General features: G+C 44.3%; 1 protein-coding gene across 1 annotated transcript; it reads left to right on the top strand.

The window, feature by feature from the left end:
* Positions 1 to 2,624: 2,624 nt before the first annotated feature.
* bgnb (biglycan b) lies at positions 2,625 to 25,117 on the top strand. The gene is made up of 8 exons (XM_042304119.1): positions 2,625 to 2,894; positions 15,226 to 15,493; positions 19,998 to 20,110; positions 21,165 to 21,378; positions 21,506 to 21,616; positions 22,464 to 22,557; positions 22,903 to 23,041; positions 23,258 to 25,117. Exons 2-8 carry the CDS (start codon positions 15,247 to 15,249, stop codon positions 23,453 to 23,455), a joined length of 1,116 nt encoding a protein of 371 aa, XP_042160053.1. The 5' UTR covers positions 2,625 to 2,894; positions 15,226 to 15,246; the 3' UTR covers positions 23,456 to 25,117.

Genomic DNA, 25,117 nt, shown 5'->3' with positions numbered 1-25,117 from the left:
TCACATTGTAGGATTTATAATGAATTTATTTGCAAATTATGGTGGAAAATAAGTATTTGGTCAATAACAAAAGTTTATCTCAATACTTTGTTATGTACCCTTTGTTGGCAATGACAGAGGTCAAACGTTTTCTGTAAGTCTTCACAAGGTTTTCACACACTGTTGCTGGTATTTTGGCCCATTCCTCCATGCAGATCTCCTCTAGAGCAGTGATGTTTTGGGGCTGTTGCTGGGCAACACGGACGTTCAACTCCCTCCAAAGATTTTCTATGGGGTTGAGATCTGGAGACTGGCTAGGCCACTCCAGGACCTTGAAATGCTTCTTACGAAGCCACTCCTTCGTTGCCCGGGTGGTGTGTTTGGGATCATTGTCATGCTGAAAGACCCAGCCACGTTTCATCTTCAATGCCCTTGTTGATGGAAGGAGGTTTTCACTCAAAATCTCACGATACATGGCCTCATTCATTCTTTCCCTTACACGGATCAGTCGTCCTGGTCCCTTTGCAGAAAAACAGCCCCAAAGCATGATGTTTCCACCCCCATGCTTCACAGTAGGTATGGTGTTCTTTGGATGCAACTCAGCATTCTTTGTCCTCCAAACACGACGAGTTGAGTATTTACCAAAAAGTTTTATTTTGGTTTCATCTGACCATATGACATTCTCCCAATCTTCTTCTGGATCATCCAAATGCTCTCTAGCAAACTTCAGACAGGCCTGGACATGTACTGGCTTAAGCAGGGGGACACGTCTGGCACTGCAGGATTTGAGTCCTTGGCGGCGTAGTATGTTACTGACGTAGGCTTTGTTACTTTGGTCCCAGCTCTCTGCAGGTCATTCACTAGGTCCCCCCGTGTGGTTCTGGGATTTTTGTTCACCGTTGTTGTGATAATTTTGACCCCACGGGGTGAGATCTTGCGTGGAGCCCCAGATCGAGGGAGATTATCAGTGGTCTTGTATGTCTTCCATTTCCTAATAATTGCTCCCACAGTTGATTTCCTCAAACCAAGCTGCTTACCTATTGCAGATTCAGTCTTCCCAGCCTGGCGCAAGTCTACAATTTTGATCTGGTGTCCTTTGACAGCTCTTTGGTCTTGGCTATAGTGGAGTTTGGAGTGTGACTGTTTGAGGTTGTGGACAGGTGTCTTTTATACTGATAACAAGTTCAAACAGGTGCCATTAATACAGGTAACGAGTGGAGGACAGAGGAGCCTCTTAAAGAAGAAGTTACAGGTCTGTGAGAGCCAGAAATCTTGCTTGTTTGTAGGTGACCAAATACTTATTTTCCACCATAATGTGCAAATAAATTCATTAAAAATCCTACAATGTGATTTTCTGGATTTTTCTTCTCATTTTGTCTGTCATAGTTGAAGTGTACCTATGATGAAAGTTACAGGCCTCTCTCATCTTTTTAAGTGGGAGAACTTGCACAATTGGTGGCTGACTAAATACTTTTTTGCCCCACTGTGTAGCATTCTGTTGGTGGCAAGAATTTTGCAGAATAATTTAAATTGAAAAACTCAAAGTGTTGAATCAAGTGCTGATTTTTGTACCAGTTCATAAACCATTTGTCATGGAATCGGTACAATAAAAATCTCTTCCAATTTATTTTTCAATCTGTCAACATTTTTGTCCTCAAATGAAACTGGAATATTTTTCTATTAATGCCAATTCCTTTCAGCCAATTTGTATCTTTAATATATGGCAGGCTTGTAGTAACCTTAACACATTACTCAATCTAGATAGGCGAAAACCTGCAATGACTTCTGATTATTCCCATTGAATCAAATAGATCAACATTGAATTAATCTCATTACTAGCCACTTTGCGCAAGAGGTTCCATTCAGGGAGGCTGGGCTCATGGTAATGACTGGAGATGAATAAGTGGGATGGTATCAAATACATCCAACACATTGTTTCCATGTGTTTGATGCCATTCCATTGGCTCCATTACAGCCATTATTATGAGCCTGTTATTCCCTCAGCAGCCTCCTGTGGGATTCTGCAGGTGTTTTTTTGTTGTTGCTGATTGATACAAAAAAAATCAGATTTTTCTTTAACAGGATTTTGGGAGTATTCATGGTATTATATGCAACATTATATTACTTTTCACAATGCAAATAGTTTATTATAACAATAGGCCTTTGTTACATTCACTGCTAAAATTAAGAAAAAATTGACCGCCAAGATATTATGTAAAAAAAAATCCTGAGTGAATGGTGGTCCTCAATTGACTTTGACATTATTTGGTGGTCCAGAAAGGAAAAGGTTGGGAACCATTGCACACCCCATTTAGCTTAGGCTACATGATTTTAAAATAGAACGTGAAATTATTTAACTTTTTTTCCCCCAGAGTGATCATTTGACATGAATACATCCCGATCCATGGAAGCGAGTGGTTTTGAGGAATCTGACGGCAGGTAGTTTATTCCCTCGCCTGCCTCGGGATCAAGGTGTGGGAGTCCATCATTACATTTGCGCGCGATTTAAAGGAATGCACACATGTTCTAAAATCTATTTTCTGCTCACCTTTCCATTTAGTCAAATAGCAAACTCCCTCTTCCTCTTCCTCTCCCTCCCTCCCTCCCTCTCTCTCCATCTCTCTCTCGCACACACACTCTGTTACTTTTGAGCGCTACCCCCCCATCTTTTAGTCAATTCCTTGCTTCTGGAGCGAGTTGACTGTTCCGACACCGTTGGCACTCACGGGCTGGGTCACTATAATCGCTGTCTGATAGGGGCAAGGACAATAGGCTACATACATTCATAAATGTCATGACAATTATCAGTTTGACTTTTCTCTCAAGAAAAACCGACGCACTGACATCCTAAATAAGGAGAAAATCTCAGACCATCCAATTGAGTTGGAGATTATAGATTCATTTTTGAACTGAAGGTAAGATGACACGATTCTTGTAAAACCAATACTTTTCATTTGTTTATGAAAATAGGCTATTTTACTTTGGTGCAAAGAAATGTGGGTATTTTTTGTTGATGCTAGAACACTATTATGTAAAGGAAAGTTGAGTTGAGTAATCTATTTTCAACATTGCAGTCCGAATTGGGTAGATCATTCCTAATGCTCCGGTTACATACAATTTAGTTCATTTTCCTGTGGTGTAACGTTTTAGCTTACACTACATACAACCTGCTGCGCCGTTCGTTCCGTGGCGTGCCTCCTGCATCAGACACAAACGAATATGATGTATTATGATCTAGAATGCTCTGTCAGTTATGTTCAATAGATGGCGCCACGGAGCGGGGTAGAATTTATGAACGTTGTGTCTTTAGTATTCTAGATAATTATAAGGACCTTGGGCGCTCACCCCGTTCACCCTCAAGTCCATTGGACTCAGATCGAAGTTTATTTTTTCCCCATTCCCCAGAGCGTTCTTTTTTAAAAATCTCTCCTTTCAGCGCACTCTGATTGTGGTATTTATAAGTATTTATAGCTGGGATTTTTATGCCCTACCGGCATCATCATTTTGAGAGAATAATTGCAGTCAAACGTGCCAATCAAGTCAGCCCGCTATGGTGCTACCCTGTAACTCTGTCGACCTTTAAGAGACTGCCCTCTGTCTTTAACCCACTGATGGATATGTTTTTTGATGTTTTTTAGATGGTCTTCTGATGAATTTTGGATGATTTTGTGGGATGGCATTATAATTGTTGTTGTTGTTTCATTGAATTATCTCTGTGTGCTGGTGTCTGGCCTACATGTGCGTGCCGATGTACCAGTCTGTGTATGTGGCATTAGCAACAGGTGGTGATTTCTTGTCTGACCTCATTCTGTCTCACGTTGATGACATCATGTCCAGCTGTATGGTTTAATGCCACATGGCCTACCACATATAAGGGCCCCATTTGTACCAACCCATTTAACTCTGAATCACTGTGGATACAGGGACACATCTCAAAGGAGGAGTAGGTCTACACTAATACCAATGGTTTGACACTATGTCATATCAAATGAATTGACTGCCTCTCTGTGTCTGTCGTCAGCCAGTCTGTCTGGTCTGTCTGTCTGTCTGTCTGTGCCCCCTTTCACCTTCACCCGTGGGCCACATGGTGATACGTTGGTGGTATATGAAGAGAGGTAGTGAATGCTGTTTAATCTAAGACATAATTGGACTTGTGGTGTCTGGGGTTTTAGTGAGAGGAAGCCTAGCCTATTGGGTTTTATTGAAAAGGAAGCCTTGCCTATTGGGTTTTATTGAAAAGGAAGCTTAGCCTATAGGGTTTTCAGTAGGATAACTATACCCTTGCCTTGGTTACAACCATGGTTTTGAAGTCTGTCAATCAAGCCTTTTTTTCATGTGCCACTCTGATATAAATGTCTATTCAGGGTTTTCACAGGGTAGTCCTACAGTTCAGCCAAGAGAAATGTTTACCAGGAGCCTGGGGCCTATGTTCTGTTTCGTTCTGATTTCAGCTAGTTAGGCCTGTGATCTTCTCTACATAGCTCTGTGTTCGTATTGTGTAGTTAGGCCTGGTCTCGGCTGTGTTTAGCTGGTTGCCACATCCAAGCCTGGCGGCAGCAGAAAAGCTGCCAGTAAATCCTTTTTCAGGGACACCAGTCACCAAATTACAGCTGCAGGCCTAGTTAACTCCACCCGAGCTCCCTGTCCCAGACCCGCCTAGTAGGTTCTATCAGTCAGGGCTGGTTGTGTGTGTCTGTGTGTGTTAAACGCTTCCCATCTGAAACATTTCAGAACAGTTTGTGCATATATTATGACAACATTTTTTGACGTTTTGTTTTTGTTGCGGCCTTCGGGCAAGGGTTTTTTCGTCTGTTCGTGAACACTACAAGCCGAAGTTCAGAAGCCGAAGTCTGTGCCGCTTCGTCCGTGATTGGTCAACAGTAGGGATTCTTCAGTTATGTGTTTGTTGTCATTCAACGAGAGACGACTCATTTTCATGCACATTTTTTCACTTGAGAAATACTGCACCAATCATCCTAGTTAGATGTCAAATTGCGTGGCTAAGATTTTCTCAAAATTAATGACAGATTTCTTGAGTTATATTAGATGAATTCAGACTATTTTGAGGAAGTGTATAATGGCTACGGCATCTCAAGATGGACAAACAGTACTATTGACACTTTTTTCTTGTTTTTCAAGCGAAGGTCTTTTGAGGGTGTATGGGAACACAGTGGTGGTGGCATGGAAGGGGGACACAGCGTGAGGAAATGAGAGGAGTGGGGACCGGAAAGAGGGAAAAAGAAGTGTTGAGAAAGAGAACAGAGGGCAATTTAAAAGTGCTGCCAAACAGCCCAAAGTTAACCCTGATTAAGCTTTTCATGCCAACTCCGCATGCTGTCTCACGCCCTGCCTCCTCCATATGATATTAATAGGCTGTGAGTGTTGACGTGGCCAGAGCCAATACACCATTATTCCACTTCCAGCAGTCAGCTGTTGGCAACCCCTCCTGCCCCACCTTGCCTTGCAGGACTGCCAGTACGATGAATGGAGGAGAGGTTGATTGGTTCATAATGTGCATGTTGAACTTCCTGACACAGTTATCTGACACAGTTATCTGCAGGGTAGCCTAGTGGTTAGAGTGTTGGACTAATAACCGAAAGGTTGCAAGTTCAAATCTCCGAGCTGACAAGGTACAAATCTGTCGTTCTTCCCCTGAACAGGCGGTCATTGAAAATAAGAATTTTTTCTTAACTGACTTGCCTGGTTAAATAAAGGTAATAAAAAAAAATCCTGGTATTGGAGACCTACAGGGTGTGCAGGTTGTTGTTACAGCCGAGCACTTACACACCTGATTCAATCAGTTAAGATGTTAGTTAAATCTCATTTGTGTGTTTTTCTATACATGCCATTTGTTGTGGAGATCCAGCTATACTCTATGCCCTAATCTCAAATCAATTAGCAAGGCACTGTATCTTGTTGGGGGAATGTCTGACAAGCTTTGATTCTGGAGGGAATTTAACGAGGTCTCTCTTTAGCTTCAGTCAGCAGATGATGTGTGGTACTCCCTCTTTCTAGCCTCTCTGTAGTGGGGGTGCGTGTTGGTTTTATGTCGAGAGTGGTTGTCAGAGTGGTTGTCAGAGTGGTTGTCAGAGTGGTTGTCAGAGTGGTTGTCAGAGTGGTTGTCATGTGGGAATCTCACTGACTGGGAAGCCATTGTGGTGGATGGGAGCGTTGACATGCAACACTTGCTTGATGGATTGTTCATATAGGAAATGTAAAGATATGTGTAGACTGGGTTGTGTTTGGTGTGTGGGAAACTTAAACATCCAATGACCATGCTGGAGACATGCGATACTCAAAGCTATCACTGGCTTCCTTTTTGTCTCAGATGTTAGTCCTTGCCCTTTTCCCTCTCTATTGCTCCGGTCCTCTTCCCTCTCCCCCCCACCCTCTCTCTCTCTCTTTCTCTCTCTCTGTTTGATTCCCCCCTCTCTCTCTCTCTTTCTCTCTCTCTCTGTCCTCTTTTCCCTCTTCCCCCCTCTCTCTCTCTCTGTCCTCTTTTCCCTCTTCCCCCCTCTCTCTCTCTGTCCTCTTTTCCCTCTCCCCCCTCTCTCTCTCTCTGTCCTCTTTTCCCTCTCCCCCCTCTCTCTCTCTCTCTGTCCTCCCCCCCTCTCTCTCTCTCTGTCCTCTTTTCCCTCTCCCCCCCTCTCTCTCTCTCTGTCCTCTTTTCCCTCTCCCCCTCTCTCTCTTTTCTTTCTCTGTCTCTGTTCGATTCCCCCGCTATATCTCTCTTTCTCTCTCTCTCTGTCCTCTTTTCCCTCTTCCCCCTCTCTCTCTCTGTCCTCTTTTCCCTCTCCCCCCTCTCTCTCTCTTTCTTTCTCTGTCTCTGTTCGATTCCCCCCCTCTCTCTCTCTCTTTCTCTCTCTCTCTGTCCTCTTTTCCCTCTTCCCCCTCTCTCTCTTTTCTCTCTCTGTCTCTGTTCGATTCCCCCCCGCTATATCTCTCTTTCTCTCTCTCTCTGTCCTCTTTTCCCTCTCCCCCCTCTCTCTCTCTCTGTCTCTCTGTCTCTGTCCTATTTCCCCCGCTCTCTCTCTCTTTCTCTCTCTCTGTCCTCTTTTCCCTCTTCCCCCTCTCTCTCTCTCTCTCTCTCTCTGTCTCTCTGTCTCTGTCCTATTTCCCCCTCCTCTCTCTTTTCTCTCTCTGTCTCTGTTCGATTCCCCCGCTATATCTCTCTTTCGCTCTCTCTCTGTCCTCTTTTCCCTCTTCCCCCCTCTCTCTCTCTCTCTCTGTCTCTCTGTCTCTGTCCTATTTCCCCCGCTCTCTCTCTCTTTCTCTCTCTCTCTGTCCTCTTTTCCCTCTCTCGATCTCTCTGTCTCTGCCCCCTCTCTCTCCGTCTCTGTCCTATTTCCCCCTCTCTCTCTCTCTTTCTCTCTCTCTGTCCTCTTTTCCTTCTCTCTGTCTTTCTCTCTCTCTGTCCTCTTTTCCCTCTCTCTCTCTCTCTCTGTCCTCTTTCCCTCTCTCGATCTCTGTCTCTGCCCCCTCTCTCCCTGTCTCTGTCCTATTTCCCACTTATCTCTCTCTGTCCTCTTTTCCTTCTCTCTCTCTTTCTCTCTCTCTGTCCTCTTTTCCTTCTCTCTCTCTTTCTCTCTCTGTCCTCTTTTCCTTCTCTCTCTCTCTCTCTGTCCTCTTTTCCTTCTCTCTCTCTCTCTCTCTCTGTCCTCTTTTCCCTCTCTCTCTCTTTCTCTCTCTCTCTGTCCTCTTTTCCCTCTCTCTCTCTTTCTCTCTCTCTCTGTCCTCTTTTCCCTCTCTCTCTCTTTCTCTCTCTCTCTCTCTGTCCTCTTTCCCTCTCTCAATCTCTCTGTCTCTGCCCCCTCTCTCCCTGTCTCTGTCCTATTTCCCACTTATCTCTCTCTCTGTCTCTCTGTCTCTATCCTCTTTTCCCTTTCTATCAATTCAATTCAAGGGGCTTTATTGGCATGGAAAACATGTTTACATTGCTAAAGCAAGTGAAAGTTCCAAAAGAATCAAGACAGTTCAAATGTCATATTATGTCTATATACAGTGTTGTAAAAAAGGGAAAATAAATAAACTCTCTCTCTCTCTCTCTCTCTCTCTCTCTCTCTCTCTCTGTCCTCCTTTCCCTCTCTGTCTCTGTCTCCATTTTCACTCATTTCTGTCTTCTCACCATGATTGTTGTAATAAAACAAATGATAGGCGAGCAGAGCAGAGAGGAGAGAAAAATAAAATGAGAGAAGGAGAGACAGACAGATGGAGAGTAGAAGTATAGAGTGAGGTGGAGGGAAGTCCCCCACTAGTGTCTAGGGCATATGGGTTTATACCTGTTAGAATCAAACAAACAACCTCAGACACAGAACACAAAATGTAGACATAACCATGATGATAGACACTTAGACAAGGAGGGGAATTCCAGAGAGAGAGAGAGAGAGAGAGAGAGAGAGAGAGAGAGAGAGAAAAGTGTATATAAGGGTTACTGGGTTAGAGAATCCCAGTAAAACAGATCCCAGACAATCCAGAGACATAAACACCCAGGAAACAGCTAATGCTTTTCCATGATGTAGACTGGCCAGGATCCTGGATGTCAGAAAACCCAACTCTGCAGTCTGGTCAAATTGGTAAAAATAGCAGCCAAATTATACCATACTGCTGAATGAAACATGGCTGGCTTGGCCTGGACAATGGAATGTAGAGGGACGGTAGACTGACAGGAACATAGATACCCAGCAGGCATCATTCAGCTCCCATTAAGATGATCTTACTGTAGGAAAAGTGGGAACTGAAAGAAGATAGGGAAAGGGGATACCTAGTCACACAACTGAATGCATTCACCTGAAATGTGTGTGTCCGTGTACTATGGATAATTTAGCTATTTGATTTAGAATTTTAGGACCCCTTTATGTTCCCAAGAAAGCTAAGGTAACTGAGCTAAACGACTACCGCCCCGTAGCACTCACTTCCGTCATCATGAAGTGCTTTGAGAGACTAGTCAAGGACCATATCACCTCCACCCTACCTGACACCCTAGACTCACTCCAATTTGCTTACCGCCCAAATAGGTCCACAGACGATGCAATCTCAACCACACTGCACACTGCCCTAACCCACCTCGACAAGAGGAATACCTATGTGAGAATGCTGTTCATCGACTACAGCTCGGCATTTAACACCATAGTACCCTCCAAGCTCGTCATCAAGCTCGAGACCCTGGGTCTCAACCCCGCCCTGTGCAACTGGGTACTGGACTTCCTGACCGGCCGCCCCCAGGTGGTGAGGGTAGGCAACAACATCTCCACCCCGCTGATCCTCAACACTGGGGCCCCACAAGGGTGCGTTCCGAGCCCTCTCCTGTACTCCCTGTTCACCCACGACTGCGTGGCCACGCACGCCTCCAACTCAATCATCAAGTTTGCGGACGACACAACAGTGGTAGGCTTGATTACCAACAACGACGAGACGGCCTACAGGGAGGAGGTGAGGGCACTCGGAGTGTGGTGTCAGGAAAATAACCTCACACTCAACGTCAACAAAACTAAGGAGATGATTGTGGACTTCAGGAAACAGCAGAGGGAACACCCCCCTATCCACATCGATGAAACAGTAGTGGAGAGGGTAGTAAGTTTTAAGTTCCTCGGCGTACACATCACAGACAAACTGAATTGGTCCACCCACACAGACAGCATTGTGAAGAAGGCGCAGCAGCGCCTCTTCAACCTCAGGAGGCTGAAGAAATTCGGCTTGTCACCAAAAGCACTCACAAACTTCTACAGATGCACAATCGAGAGCATCCTGGCAGGCTGTATCACAGCCTGGTACGGCAACTGCTCCACCCACAACCGTAAGGCTCTCCAGAGGGTAGTGAGGTCTGCACAACGCATCACCGGGGGCAAACTACCTGCCCTCCAGGACACCTACACCACCCGATGTTACAGGAAGGCCATAAAGATCATCAAGGACAACAACCACCCGAGCCACAGCCTGTTCACCCCGCTATCATCCAGAAGGCGAGGTCAGTACAGGTGCATCAAAGCTGGGACCGAGAGACTGAAAAACAGCTTCTATCTCAAGGCCATCAGACTGTTAAACAGCCACCACTAACATTGAGTGGTTGCTGACAACACACTGACTCAACTCCAGCCACTTTAATAATGGGAATTGATGGGAAATGATGTAAAATATATCACTAGCCACTTTAAACAATGCTACCTAATATAATGTTTACATACCCTACATTATTCATCTCATATGTATACGTATATACTGTACTCTATATCATCTACTGCATCTTTATGTATTACATGTATCACTAGCCACTTTAACTATGCCACTTTGTTTACATACTCATCTCATATGTATATACTGTGCTCGATACCATCTACTGTATCTTGCCTATGCCGCTCTGTACCATCACTCATTCATATATCTTTATGTACATATTCTTTATTCCCTTACACTTGTGTGTATAAGACAGTAGTTTTGGAATTGTTAGTTAGATTACTTGTTGGTTATTACTGCATTGTCAGAACTAGAAGCACAAGCATTTCGCTACACTCGCATTAACATCTGCTAACCATGTGTATGTGACAAATAAAATGTGATTTGATTTGGTATCCCCCAAAAATTTGACAAAATATTTGATCAAATATTTAATTTGGCTTTTACTACTATAGCCAATAGAAATGCATTGTATAACAAATTCAGAAATGGCACAAAAAAAGACAGTAAAAAAATAAATCATAAGGAATAAGGTGTTGAAGTGTCTGTCCTATATCTAGGAGATATAAGAAAGCCCATTCAATATTTTAGTTTTTTTGGACACATACTGTATTTAAGGTCTTATCTCCATTCTTCCATGTGTTCGTATGGGTTGCCTTCAGACCAGTCCCATGCCACATGTAGGGGTCATAGACCAAAACGGAGAACGCCATCGTGTTCGTTAGGGTCTCTCCTTTGCATAGAGTGGTCATAATAGTTTGCCAAACCGTCTGACGTTTCAGACATTTTCGTGAGAAGACCGATTTTTGGGATGTCTCATGGTCTGACAAACGCCGTTGTAGCTCGGCCACCTTCCACCGCAGATGGGATGTCTCATGGTCTGACAAACACGGCTGTGGCTCGGCCACCTTCCACCACAGATGGAATGTCTCATGGTCTGACAAACACGGCTGTGGCTCGGCCACCTTCCACCGCAGATGGGCTGTCTCATGGTCTGACAAACACCGCTGTGGCTCGGCCACCTTCCACCGCAGATGGGTTGTCTCATGGTCTGACAAACACCGCTGTGGCTCGGCCACCTTCCACCGCAGATGGGGTAATAGAAAAGCAGGGTGTGTGTTATATACAAGGTGTGTATAAAAACCAGGCAAGACAAATGGATATATGAAAACCAGGTGTGTATGAAAACCAGACAAAACAAATGGATATATGAAAACCAGACAAGACAAATGGATATATGAAAACCAGACAAGACAAATGGATATATGAATACCAGGTGTGTATGAAAACCAGACAAAACAAATGGATATATGAAAACCAGACAAGACAAATGGATATATGAAAACCAGACAAGACAAATGGATATATGAAAACCAGACAAGACAAATGGATATATGAAAACCAGACAAGACAAATGGATATATGAAAAACAGGTGTGTATGAAAACCAGACAAGACAAATGGAGATATGAAAAATGGAGTGGTGATGGCTAGAATGCCGGTGACGTCGACCGCCGCCCGAACAAGGAGAGGAGCCGACTTCGACGGAAGTCATGACAACATAATACATTATGGGATATTTTTTGTAGGGCAGTGACCAAACATATACATTTAATCCATTTTAAATTCAGGCTGTAATACAAAAAACGTTGAAGTCATTCATTCGGAAAGTATTCAGACCACTTGAGTTTTTCCACATTTTGTTACGTTACAGCCTTATTCTAAAATATATTCTAATATTTGTTTCCCTCATCAATCTACACACAATACCTATTATTGATAAAGCAAAAACAATTTTTTTGATTTTTTTTACTCATTAATAAAAATTGAAAAGCTGAAATATCACATTTACATAAGTATTCAGATCCTTTACTCAGCCTCAAGTCTTCTTGGGTATGACGCTACAAGCTTGGCACACCTGTATTTGGTGAGTTTCTCCCATTCTTCTCTGTATGTCCTCTCAAGCTCTGTCAGGTTGGATGTGGAGCTTCGCTGCAGTTATTTCCAGGTCTCTCCAGAGATGTTTGATCAGGTTCAAGCGCTCTAGAGCAGTTTTTATTCAAGGATCTCTCTGTACTTTGCTTCGTTCATCTTTCCCTTGATCCTGACTAGTCTCCCAATCCCTGCTGCTGAAAAACATCCCCACAGCATGATGCTGCCACCACCATGCTTTATCATTGGGATGGTGCCAGGTTTCCTCCAGACGTGACGCTTGGCATTCAGGCCAAAGATTTCAATCTAGGTTTCATCAGACCATAGAATCTTTTTTCTCATGGTCTGATAGTCCTTTAGGTGCCTTTTGGCAAACTCTAAGCGGGCTGTCGTGCCTTTTCGTGAGGAGTGGCTTCCGTCTGGCCACTACCATAAGGGCCTGATTGGTTGAGTGCTGCAGAGAGGGTTGTTCTTCTGTAAGGTTCTCCCATCTCTACAGAGGAACTCTGGAGCTCTGTCAGAGTGACCATCGAGTTCTTGGGTACCTCCCTGACCAAGGCACTTCTCTCCTGGTTGCTCAGTTTGGTGAAGTCTTTAGTTTGAGGCATTGTGAGTTCCTCGACTTCACCCTAAGCATTATCATGTCTTTTAAATTCTTCTTGAAAGGCAAGCGCATTTCTGGCGTGGCTGGAAATGGCAAGCACAGGTTAGAGAGACTGGAAGAGCTTGAACGGCATGTCCCGAGGGTTGGGCTCGGTGATGGGGAGGCACTCGCGTGTATATAAACACACACACATATGAACCTGACTGGGTAACCAGGACATCTGGTGCCACTCTTTTTAGCACACTCTCCTGCTCTCTCATTTTCCCTCTTTCTCCATCCCTATCTCCATCTCTCACTTTTTGCCTCTCTTCAGCTCCAATTCTGTATCGCTTTCTCTCCATTTATCCTTTTCTGACAATTCCTCCCTCCCTCCCGTTCTAAGTTGATGTCTAGCTCCTAGTGGTTAGGCAAGGTCAGTGCAGGTTTACAAAAGATCCCAAGACACTTATTACAACATTATGGTTAGGAATAGTTTTGTTGTGTAGAATTTGGGCCTAGGGTTATGGTAATTGTTTCTTATGATTTGGGGTTAGAGTGAGAAAGGATCTTCTACTGCTGTAGACTGGGGTGATGGCAGGAAGTAGCTTCTACTGCTGTCGACTGGGGTGATGGTAGGAAGTAGCTTCTACTGCTGTAGTCTGGGGTGATGGCAGGAAGTAGCCTCTACTGCTGTAGACTGGGGTGATGGCAGGAAGTAGCCTCTACTGCTGTAGACTGGGGTGATGGCAGGAAGTAGCTTCTACTGCTGTAGACTAGGGTGATGACAGGAAGTAGTTTCTACTGCTGTAGACTGGGGTGATGGCAGGGTGGGTGGGTAACATTCCTGGTTAGCTCAACTAGCAGCAGGAGGAGTATGTGTGCTCAGCAATGACATCATGGAGCCTGGCTCTGCACCCACAGACACATTCAGTAACACACACACACACACACACACACATACACACACTGCTGTTTTCCTGACTGGATGAATGGACGAAGTGTTTGACTCCGGAGTTCATGGTTTCACATTTTCCTCCATTTGGGCTGTAGAGCATTTATTTGGTCAGACACACCCCTTCTGTATTTGGGGAGGGGGGGGGGGTTGGTCAGAGGGAAACATACTGTGACACACTCTGTCCCAAAGGCTAAGGATGATCTTTCTCACAAGTCATCCTGTCCATCCTCTCAATATGGATTTATTTATTGGCAGGTGCAACTGACTGCTTAGCCTTTCTCCACCTTTCCTCCTCCTCCTCCTACTTTCTCCACCCTTCCTCCTCCTCCTCCTCCTACTTTCTCCACCCTTCCTCCTCCTCCTCCTACTTTCTCCACCCTTCCTCCTCCTCCTACTTTCTCTACCCTTCCTCCTCCTCCTCCTACTTTCTCTACCCTTCCTCCTCCTCCTCCTACTTTCTCTACCCTTCCTCCTCCTCCTCCTACTTTCTCCACCCTTCCTCCTCCTCCTACTTTCTCTACCCTTCCTCCTCCTCCTACTACTTTCTCCACCCTTCCTCCTCCTACTTTCTCTACCCTTCCTCCTCCTCCAACTTTCTCCACACTTCCTCCTCCTCCTACTTTCTCCACCCTTCCTCCTCCTCCTACTTTCTTTCCAGACTTTTTGATGGGTTTATGCTGGCTTGATTTTTATTTTCCTCTCCTCCCTCTCTTCTCTGCAGGTGTGGTTGTTAGGAGCACACCCTGTCTGGGTCAGCCACCCATAGCAGCCGGGGCAAGCTGCAGTGCCAGTATAGCCAGTGGAGTGTATTTAGGTGTGACTGAATCACGGTGCAGGGTAGGCGGAGCAGTGTGTTGCTTTCTGACAGCCAAGTAGCCATCTGCCCTCACTACCAGGACAATAAAGAGAGACGCCACACTCACAGGACAGCAACAGGATTTAATTAATTTACTTAGATATTGGATGGCACCTTAATAACAATGTCGTCATGTCTTGACGACATATGAGAAACTGGTCTGTTACTGTACCACAGTGTATGTAATATGTACAGCACCAGTCCATTTTCTTCTTCTGTTGCCTACATTGTAGAATAATAGTGAAGACATCAAAACTATTAAATAACACATATGGAATCATGTAGTAACCAAAAAAGTGTTAAACAAATCCAAATATATTTTATATTTTAGATTCTTCAAAGTAGCCAGCATCACAATATTTCTCTCTCTTTATAGGTGTGTTTTTAACTCTCTCTTTATAGGTGTGTTTTTAACTCTCTCTCTCTCTGGGTGTTTTTAACTCTCTCTCTCTCTGGGTGTTTTTAACTCTCTCTCTCTCTGGGTGTTTTTAACTCTCTCTCTCTCTGGGTGTTTTTGACTCTCTCTCTCTAGGTGTGTTTTTAACTCTCTCTCTCTCTGGGTGTTTTTAACTCTCTCTCTCTCTGGGTGTTTTTGACTCTCTCTCTCTAGGTGTGTTTTTAACTCTCTCTCTCTAGGTGTGTTTTTAAATATTCTCTTCAGGTATGTTTTTAACTCTCTCTCTCTCTAGGTGTATTTTTAACTCTCTCTCTCTAGGTGTGTTTTTAATTCTCTCTCTCTTTCTTTCCACAGGTGTGTGTGTATAGTCCCGTGATGTTGGCCCACTCTTCTCTCCTGTTGCTGCTGTGTCTCGCGCGGCTGCCCACCCCCTTGTCGGCCCTGCCCTTTGAGCAGAGGGGATTCTGGGACTTTGCGATGGACAGCGATGTGGGAGGGATGATGTCAATGATGAGAGATGAAGAGGAAGGCTCGGCAATAGAGGAGCTGCCCCCCCCTGATCTGCCCTCATGCCCCTTCGGGTGCCAGTGCCAACGCAGAGTGGTGCAATGCTCCGATCTGGGTGAGTGTGTGTCTCACCGTAAGCACTTCTGTGTTTATGTGTGTGTGTGTGTATGTATGTGTGTGCCATTGTGCAAGTTTATCTGTGTGGTTACCTGAAGCATGGTGCAGTCATTTGTTTTGGAGGCAAGAGAGCCCAGTAGAATATGGATGGGAGGCAGAGAGGGTTCAGCTGGTTGAGGTTATTCTGTGAATGACTTTGTCCATTGCGTGACTCCAGAGAGAGAGAAAGAGAGGAGATAGAATGGGATCTGATGTATATGTGTATTATCATAGAGAGGAATTTATCTCACGGATAACGGGTGTATTTTGATAACGAAAGGCATGTCTTAGAGGGATTTTCTGTTCCCGACATGAGCAGGGGAGAGAGAGAGAGAGAGAGAGAGAGAGAGAGAGAGAGAGAGAGAGAGAGAGAGAGAGAGAGAGAGAGAGAGAGAGAGAGAGAGAGAGAGAGAGAGAGAGAGAGAGAGAGAGAGAGAGAGAGAGAGAGAGAGAGACCAGATGAAAGCTCGGTGTGTAATTTCCTTGAGGTCTTTAATGAGCTGTTTCATGGTCTTCTTGACACACACAACAGAATGTTCAACGGAAATCGAGGGAAGGATGAGAGAGATAGAAGCGAAGAGTGTTGCTAAAGAATGGATGGAAGCCATGTGTTTGTGTTTATCCTTAGCTTCGGTGGAGAGGATTGGGAAAGATCAGTGTTGTATGTCCAATTTCATTAACACAGAAATAGACAGGATCTCAAACAAATGACAACGATGATCCTATAGTAGACCAGAGGCGTCATTTTCAATTGATTATGTGTCAAATGATTTAATCCTTCAAATGAACAATGAACACATACAGATGTAGGATTTTAATTTGAACATCCTGTTCATGGAAAACGTTCATGCAATGCAGGAAATGTAAAACTTGTAGTGTATTTGAGGTTTAAAAAGGCTTCTGAAAAAAAGGTTTAATTTCTTTGACATTTTAGACTTGATTTCCCCTTACGAAAAAGGTATCAACCCCTACAAAATTGTCAGTTAATTAAAATCCACATCATGATTCACATTTCCTGTTGCTGCATGACTATTTTCCTGCTGTAGCAAACTGGCTCAAATTAAGATCCTACATCTTAACACACGCAAGCACACACATACACATATAAATGTATATAAATACTCAGATTCACAGACCATAATCCTCCATTCTCCTAAATTATAGCCCTCTCAAAGACTTTACAGTCTATGTCCCAACAAAGGCCAATGACAAGCCTGGAAATAAATGCTTATTATCTCAAAATATGAACATTGTAGCTGTATGCACTGTGTGTGTGTGTGTGTGTGTGTGTGTGTGTGTGTGTATTTTTGTGTGTGCACGCACTGTGCAGTAGGTCTGAGCGTCGTGTATGTTTCTGTAGTATGTCTTTATATTTCTGTATGGGCAAATGTGTTGCTTTTTTGTGTGTACCTACAGTAGTAATCTTCCAGTTAACTATTATATTGCAAATAATAGTCTGTACTTTCTTATTCACTTTTGTTGAATCATCATGTCATTTTCATCCCACCACCTAACACTATATTTCCTGTCCCAGACTACTGAAGTGAGTAAATGTGGAAGCGTATAATTTGCGAGTTGTCAGTGCTTATTTAGAACAGATGTATTTTGACTGTGGCGTCTGTCTCTGTCTCTGAGTGTGTACCAATCTTCTGCGGAAATCAGTAGTGGGGTTTAGGTGTAGTGGTTAGAGAGGAAGGATTCGGGGGTACAGATTGGAGTTTTGCTGGGGTTTGGGGTTTACATTGGGGTTGGGTTGTTGAGTGGGTGTGGGGTGTTGGTATGGGCTTTTATGGGCTTTTGTTTTGGGCAAAATGGTTGTGACTCCATACTGGAGAGTTGTGTGGCACAGTGGTAACGACTTTGTTTCGGGGCGGTGCTTGGTTTAGCATTTCGGGGGTACATGTTCTGTCAAGGGAATAGGTTTAGAATAGGTTTCTTCAGACACACAAAACATCCTCTATGTTGAGTAGAGACATTGGTAGTGTTCAATGTGTTGCAGTGTGTTGTGTTGTGTCCTGGTTGTGGTCAGGAGGGTGTAGTAGTGTGCTCTGTGTCAGATGTGGTCAGGGTGTGACAGGGGAACAGTAGGTGTTGCTAGGTCCCCAGCAGTAAGAGGGCTGTTGCAACAGTATGATGGTTGCTGGACTGGGTTGCAGGTCGTGATTCATGAGTCATGACCGCAGTAAAATTCAACATGACTGTTGAATCAAGGTAATCTCCTTTTATGCACTCAGGACCATGTGTTGGTAGTATCCAACTCGCTAATGGTCTGGTACTCAATTGTCCTTCCAACCACTCTGATATCAATGCAATAGACAATCACATCAAACACTTATCATGAACCATATTGTGCTTTTAAAACTCACCTCACTGTGATTGATCAATTTGAGGAAAGAAGTGGGAATAATTAAGTGACCGTATGAGGAACAGCTTGGAGAATTTAGCCAGGACACCGTGGTTAACACCACTACTCTTAAGATAAATGCCAGGGGATCTTTAGCGACCACAGAGAGTCAGGACACCCTTTCAACGTCCCATCTGAAAGACGGCACACTACACAGGGAATATATATATATTTTTTAGACCTGAGGAAAGAGTGCCTCCTAATGGCACTCCAACACCACTTCCAGCAGCATCTGGTCTGCCATCTAGGGACCAACCAGGACCAACCCTGCTTAGCTTCAGAAGCAAGCCAGCAGTGGGATCCGGGGTGGTATGCTGCTGGCTGAAATATGTTTTGTTGTGAAAACATGTTACTTTCAATGTTCCCGAAGAGATTTCATTTGGTTTCCCACATTAGGAACTTGGTAGCTGCAGGAACAGGGTTGGGGGGGGCCCATGGTATACAGAGTTTGGGCGGAATAGCACCCGTCACGCAGCTAGAGGCTGCATTTTCCTCAAACAGGGGTTGATGTGTGGAGTTAAATAACCGGAGTAGCCTACCCAAACGAACAGGTGGGAAAGCTTCCATTCGCTATTCGAGTGCATAAGCGAATGGCATTTATCTGTTTCCGCTGCCCCTGTTCATGCACATTTGATAAAGGGCCATTCTAAATCTAAACTAATTTAACATAGTATAGACAATATTACACTGAGAATAGTCTGATGGGTGACAATATGATGATCACTTGATGAGAGAACAGTGTGTGCAGCCTGAGGCAAGGAACAGAGCTTTTTTCTAGGACTTTCTCAAATCAAAAGCCTATTGTAGCATCATGCAGCCCATGTATGTTTTGATTTCTAAGACATTGTAAGGTTTGTATAATTAACAACTAAAGTTGCCAAATAACTAAATGTAGCGTAGCGTAGCCTATATCACTTTTACGCTCAACCTATTGCCTTCATATGCACTCGCTCCAGAATGGGAGAAATATCCTTTATTTAGTTATGTTCGATTATGTTTTTCTTCCTATAAAATCATATGATATAAAATGACATGGGGCTCATAAGCATATCTTGTCGGCTAAATGAACGAGCCTATAGCATGGAGCATAGCCAGATAACATACAGTTAGTTGTAGGCCAACTCCTATTCTGTTAACTGTTAACATATCATGTTTCTTTGGACCTGCCTAAAATAAATCATGGATTGAACTGATTTATTAGACTTGTTAAAATGTATATGTTTCAAAGGCATATATTAGCAGTTTGTATTTGGAGATGCTAAATGTGTTTATGTTAATTAACGTTACATTACCGTGAGACCAGCAGTCTTTTGCATGACAATAACCAGCTGACAAAATGTTATGACCCCACAGTCCTAGTCATGATGAGATGTAACCATGGCAGCGGCTTGGTTCTGTTGACCTGGCCAATCAGACCATCTGAGAACTGAAACAACTTAACAATGATGGTGTCTCGTTAAAATGGTTCACTGAGTTGAATCATGTTTATAAGAAGTTTAAATCAGAATCCTTTTGGGGACCAGAATGTACCAAGTAGGATGAAAGATCAAAGTAATACAATCATACAATCATAGTCACTGGCTGCAACACACCAGTGTGTCCAACCCACAATTTGAGATACTCTTCCATTACAATGATATTGTCACTGCCGGAGTTCTTGCGCATGATAGACAATGACATCATGTTCTGGTTTAAAGTTTGGAGTTGAACAGAGAGACCTGTTTTCTTAACGAGGAGCCAATCAGGGCTCTGGTTGTAAGCAGGTGTTTCTCTGCAGTAAATTAACTGTACTCTCATATTGCCATAGGAATAGTCTCTTTATCGTGTGTGTGTGTGTGTGTGTGTCAGGGTTGTGCCCTACTGTGTCGTCCTAATTTACTTGATGTGATCTTGCTGATGGTGTTGCAATCACGTCCTTTGGGACTTAGTGAAATCTAAAACAGCTGGATGACATCTGGTGTCCCCATCTGGGTGTGAGGGCGTGTATGTATGTTTTTGTTCCGTATGTGTATGAATCCCCACTGACACTGTGTGTGTCTGTGTGTGTCTGTGTTTGCAGGTTTGACTGAAGTGCCTAAGGGCATTCCCGCTGACACCAAACTCTTGGACCTACAGAACAACCGCATCACTGAGCTGAAGGAGAACGACTTCAAAGGCCTTGGCAACCTCTACGTAAGAGAGAGGGAGAGATGGAGAGGAGAGAAGGAAAGAGGGGGTGTATAGATTGAAGACAGAGGGAAAGAGGGGGTGTATAGATTGAAGGCGGAGAGAGAAAGAGGGGGTGTATAGATTGAAGGTGGAGAGGGAAAGAGGGGGTGTATAGATTGAAGACGGAGAGGGAAAGAGCATTTAATTTGAACTGGCCTTTATTGGCCCAATTCAAGAGAACAGAGTTCCGTCCCTCATCTCCTACAGAAGTTCTTTGTCTGAGACAGTTTTGTTGACCACTTAAACAAACCACCAGGGAAGGACAACATTCCCAGTCAGTCACCTTAGGTAACTGAACAGAAATACGTTTCAGATGGAAAACCCAGCAGGCAGGCAGTCGTGCAGGCAGGCAGTCGTGCAGGCAGGCAGTCGTGCAGGCAGGCAGTCGTGCCCTGCAGGCAGTCGTGCCCTGCAGGCAGTCGTGCAGGCAGGCAGTCGTGCCCTGCAGGCAGTCGTGCCCTGCAGGCAGTCGTGCCGTGCAGGCAGGCAGTCGTGCCGTGCAGGCAGGCAGTCGTGCCGTGCAGGCAGGCAGTCGTGCCGTGCAGGCAGGCAGTCGTGCAGGCAGGCAGTCGTGCAGGCAGGCAGTCGTGCAGGCAGTCATGGTGAAAATGTCTTCATCCACAGAGAGTTAACTGTTTTAAATCATGTTGTGAGTTTCCTCTCTGGCCATGTTCAATATGGGGCTTGGTCATCTGTTCTGAGTGGGCGACAGGCATAAATGAAGGCTTTCCGGGAGCAGAGAGGAGAGGATGTGAGCTAGAATATTCCCTTTAGCTCCAGGCAGAGGCTGGCCACACTCTGGAGTAAGAGAAGAGGAAAAGAGAAAGGGGTGGTTGGAGAGAGGAAGACAGTGACTGGACATAACTAGGGCACTTAGGAGAGAGAAAGACACTGACTGGACATAACTAGGGCACTTAGGAGAGAGAAGGGGGGGTGGGGCAATGATAGCTTACTTGCTTATTTACTCACTTCCCTCTCTCCCTCGCTCTCTCATTCTCTGTTTCTTTCCATCTCTCAGGCCCTGTCCCTGGTGAATAATAAGATCAGCAAGGTTCACCCCAAGGCCTTTGTTCCTCTGAAACACATGCAGAAGCTCTACTTCTCCAGAAACCTCCTGACTGGAGTCCCCAAGAACCTACCCTCCTCTCTGGTGGAGCTGAGGATCCATGAGAACCGCATCAAGAAGGTCCATGAGGGGGCCTTCTCTGAACTGGGCAGCATGAACTGCATAGGTCAGAGTTCATTAAAGACTACAGAGCCATTCAATGCTTCAGTATTACCTCAGCATATTGAACATGCTGGAATTCAATCAAATTTGCCACAGCCGTGTTCTAATGTGTCTTATGTATGTTCTTGTAGAAATGGGAGGGAACCCCATCCAGAACAGTGGGTTTGAGCCAGGAGCCTTCAAGGGACTGAAACTGAACTACCTGCGTATCTCTGAGGCCCAACTCACTGGAGTACCCAAAGGTACGCGGTACACAGAGCAAGTGGTTCACTCAGAAGTGATTATAACTTATTGGATGCAGACCCTGTAGCTCTTAAAGACCAGAGTTGGAGACCAGTTATGTACAGTGTACATTATTCTGATGGACCGTATTGTAAGCAGAAGTTGGTAGAGATGTTTTGATGTTGTATCAGTAGGTTATTTAAAAGGCGTGTGTTCTGTCTCTCCTCCAGAAGGTTAGTTAAGAGGTGTGCGTTCTCTGTCTCCTCCAGAAGGTTAGTTAAGAGGCGTGTGTTCTGTCTCTCCTCCAGAAGGTTAGTTAAGAGGGACGTGTGTTCTGTCTCCTCCAGAAGGTTAGTTAAGAGGTGTGCGTTCTGTCTCCTCCAGAAGGTTAGTTAAGAGGTGTGCGTTCTGTCTCCTCCAGAAGGTTAGTTAAGAGGAGTGTGTTCTGTCTCCTCCAGAAGGTTAGTTAAGAGGAGTGTGTTCTGTCTCCTCCAGAAGGTTAGTTAAGAGGAGTGTGTTCTGTCTCCTCCAGAAGGTTAGTTAAGAGGAGTGTGTTCTGTCTCCTCCAGAAGGTTAGTTAAGAGGTGTGCGTTCTGTCTCCTCCAGAAGGTTAGTTAAGAGGAGTGTGTTCTGTCTCCTCCAGAAGGTTAGTTAAGAGGTGTGTGTTCTGTCTCCTCCAGAAGGTTAGTTAAGAGGTGTGTGTTCTCTGTCTCCTCCAGAAGGTTAGTTAAGAGGTGTGCGTTCTGTCTCCTCCAGAAGGTTAGTTAAGAGGCGTGTGTTCTGTCTCCTCCAGAAGGTTAGTTAAGAGGTGTGCGTTCTGTCTCCTCCAGAAGGTTAGTTAAGAGGAGTGTGTTCTGTCTCCTTCAGACCTGCCAGACAGTCTCCATGAGCTCCATCTGGACCACAACCAGATACAGGCCATCGAGCTGGAGGACCTGAGCCGCTACAAACACTTGTACAGGTGCGGATAAGAGAGAAATACAATGGGATTCACATGGCAGTGTGCAGCTATGTTTGCGTAGGCTGAGTTAACTGCCATAATTGAGTACTGAGAGCCTCCAGCTGTTCATGTTAAGTACCCCACTGCAATGTATGTAATAGCTCTTTGAGACTGAAATAAAGTCTGCTTGATTGAAAAAGAGGCAAGCAGTGATAAAAGGTTTCTGTATGGACACGTTGTCTCCCTTCCATTCCGGATCTTTCTTAGGCAACCATGCCACCCAGTGGTGACTTCAAGAAATACTGATAGGCGTTAGACAGATAAGGATGATGACGCTCTGTCTCTCTCTGTCTCTCTGGTTGCCAGGTTGGGTCTGGGCTTTAACCACATTCGTATGATAGAGAATGGCAGTCTAGCTTTCGTCTCCCGCCTGAGAGAGTTACACCTGGAGAACAACAGACTCACAGCAATCCCCAAGGGTCTGCCTGACATGAAGTACCTACAGGTGAGTGACTGTGTGTGCACGTGTGTCTGTGTCTGCGTGTGTGTATATACGGGTGTCTGTACCTGTGTGTGTGTGTGTGTGTGTCTGTACGGGTGTCGTTGTCTGTGTGTGTCTGTACGGGTGTCTGTGGTACTGGTAGAGTTGTATTCATCAGACAGGTTAAGGGCATTGAAGCACCTCTATTACAACACCATGTGGTCCCCTCCCACCATGTAGGTGGTCTACCTCCATTCCAACAGCATCAGCAAGGTGGGAGTGGATGACTTCTGCCCAAGAGGCTTTGGGATGAAGAGGTCGTTCTATAATGGCATCAGCCTCTACTCTAACCCTGTCAACTACTGGGAGGTCCAACCCGCTGCCTTCCGCTGTGTCAGTGACCGTCTGGCCATCCAGTTTGGCAACTACAAGAAATAAGCACAGGGAGAAAGTGATAGAGAGGATGGAAGGAGGACTGGGGAGAGGAGGAGGTTGAGGAGAGAAGGAGGCAGAGACCAGAATTGGGGAAAGGAGATGAGTAAAATTGCCCTGACCAAATTTAAATCTGTATTCGATAGAGAGAACGAGAGATGGTGAGGACAGATGAGAGAAAAGAAACAATAGAGATGTGTTTGTTTTCTAATTCCAACTATAGAGATCCTGTATTCTAATTCCAGTTCCAACCATAGAGATCCTGTATTCTAATTCCAGTTCCAACCATAGAGATCCTGTATTCTAATTCCTGATTCTAACCATAGAGATCCTGTATTCTAATTCCTGATTCTAACCATAGAGATCCTGTATTCTAATTCCTGATTCTAACCATATAGATCCTGTATTCTAATTCCTGATTCTAACCATATAGATCCTGTATTCTAATTCCTGATTCTAACCATATAGATTCTGTATTCTAATTCCTGATTGTAGGAGAGAAACATACAGTGTGAGGGGAATAGAAAGGGAAGGATGTACTTGCCCTATCCACATTTCAATGTCTTTTTTTAAACCATGCTTTTAATAATCAGGTATTAAAGCCTGAAAACAGGGTCAATATAAATAAATAAATACTATTGTGTTTGTGTCAAATTAATCAGTACTCAGAAATATATTTTTTTGAGGATGTTTTTTTCCCCAACCAAATTGCAAAGATGAGATATGATAAGAAATATTTTGAAGCATTTCCTTCAATATTGTTTTTATTACAAGATAGCTTTATTTGTTATTATTACAATTTTTGTGTTATTATAATTTTGGTGAAGATACATTACAGGTCAAATCTAGAAAAGCAATGCCTGTTTATAGATGATCATATAAGAGGTGCTCTTTTTACATATGTTTGTTGTGTGTATTTGGGAGTCACATTTGAACCTTCCTTCTATTGCTAACATCAGACCTATCAGGTGCTAACTTGGATGCCATAATCAATTTGTACTGTATGTCATAAGCAAACCCAACCTATGGAAAGAAAAAGTTTAAGGTTGGAGTCAATTCCACTATTTCAAATCAGATTCCAAAACGGAAGTTGTCAGTTCCAATACATCACAAATCCAAACAAAAACATATATTTCTTATTCCTTTGATTTGATACCGCTGAATTACCATCACAAACTGGAACTGACCTCAACCTGGAGATGTCAGTCTCAATTAGGTAGGCTACTCCCCTGGGGAAACTGCCCTGGGTCCGATTCTTCCTGGGTGCCATTTTGTGTCCATCCCCACTTCAGCAATAGGTCTCCTGAGTGTATACAGTGACAGTACAATAAGGGGTGAACCGCCAGAGTGGGACTTGAACCAGCAACCCTGCAGGTCCAGACCCCTTGGCAGAGGCTGCAGCCAGGGAGGTTATAACAGCAGTGTTTTATGGATTGTTTTGCACAGTGTCTCTGTAATGCTTTCTCTGCTGGGTTTCCTCTGGGTATTTAGTCTGTGTAAATGATAGATGTAGTTGCCTTAGTTCTTAATGCCTTTTCTATACTCTGCCAAGCTACCGCTGCATGTAAGAATAAAGATTTTTTTCAGCCTGACTATAGCAGAGAGAACGTGTGATGGTATGGTGGTGGAAAGAAGCTGTGTGAGAAATAAAAGACAACTACAACATTG

Source organism: Oncorhynchus tshawytscha, linkage group LG22 (assembly GCF_018296145.1).
Source record: "Oncorhynchus tshawytscha isolate Ot180627B linkage group LG22, Otsh_v2.0, whole genome shotgun sequence".
Classification (NCBI taxonomy): Eukaryota; Metazoa; Chordata; class Actinopteri; order Salmoniformes; family Salmonidae; genus Oncorhynchus; species Oncorhynchus tshawytscha.
This window is presented reverse-complemented; position numbering and strand designations above follow the sequence as displayed.

Bases quoted from the DNA above. Each gene is read 5' to 3' on its own strand.
- bgnb (XM_042304119.1), top strand. From the start codon at position 15,247: ATGTTGGCCCACTCTTCTCTCCTGTTGCTGCTGTGTCTCGCGCGGCTG. The intron at 21,617-22,463 runs GTACGCGGTACA...TGTCTCCTTCAG, and splicing joins ACTCACTGGAGTACCCAAAG to ACCTGCCAGACAGTCTCCAT. The intron at 23,042-23,257 runs GTGAGTGACTGT...CCCACCATGTAG, and splicing joins CTGACATGAAGTACCTACAG to GTGGTCTACCTCCATTCCAA.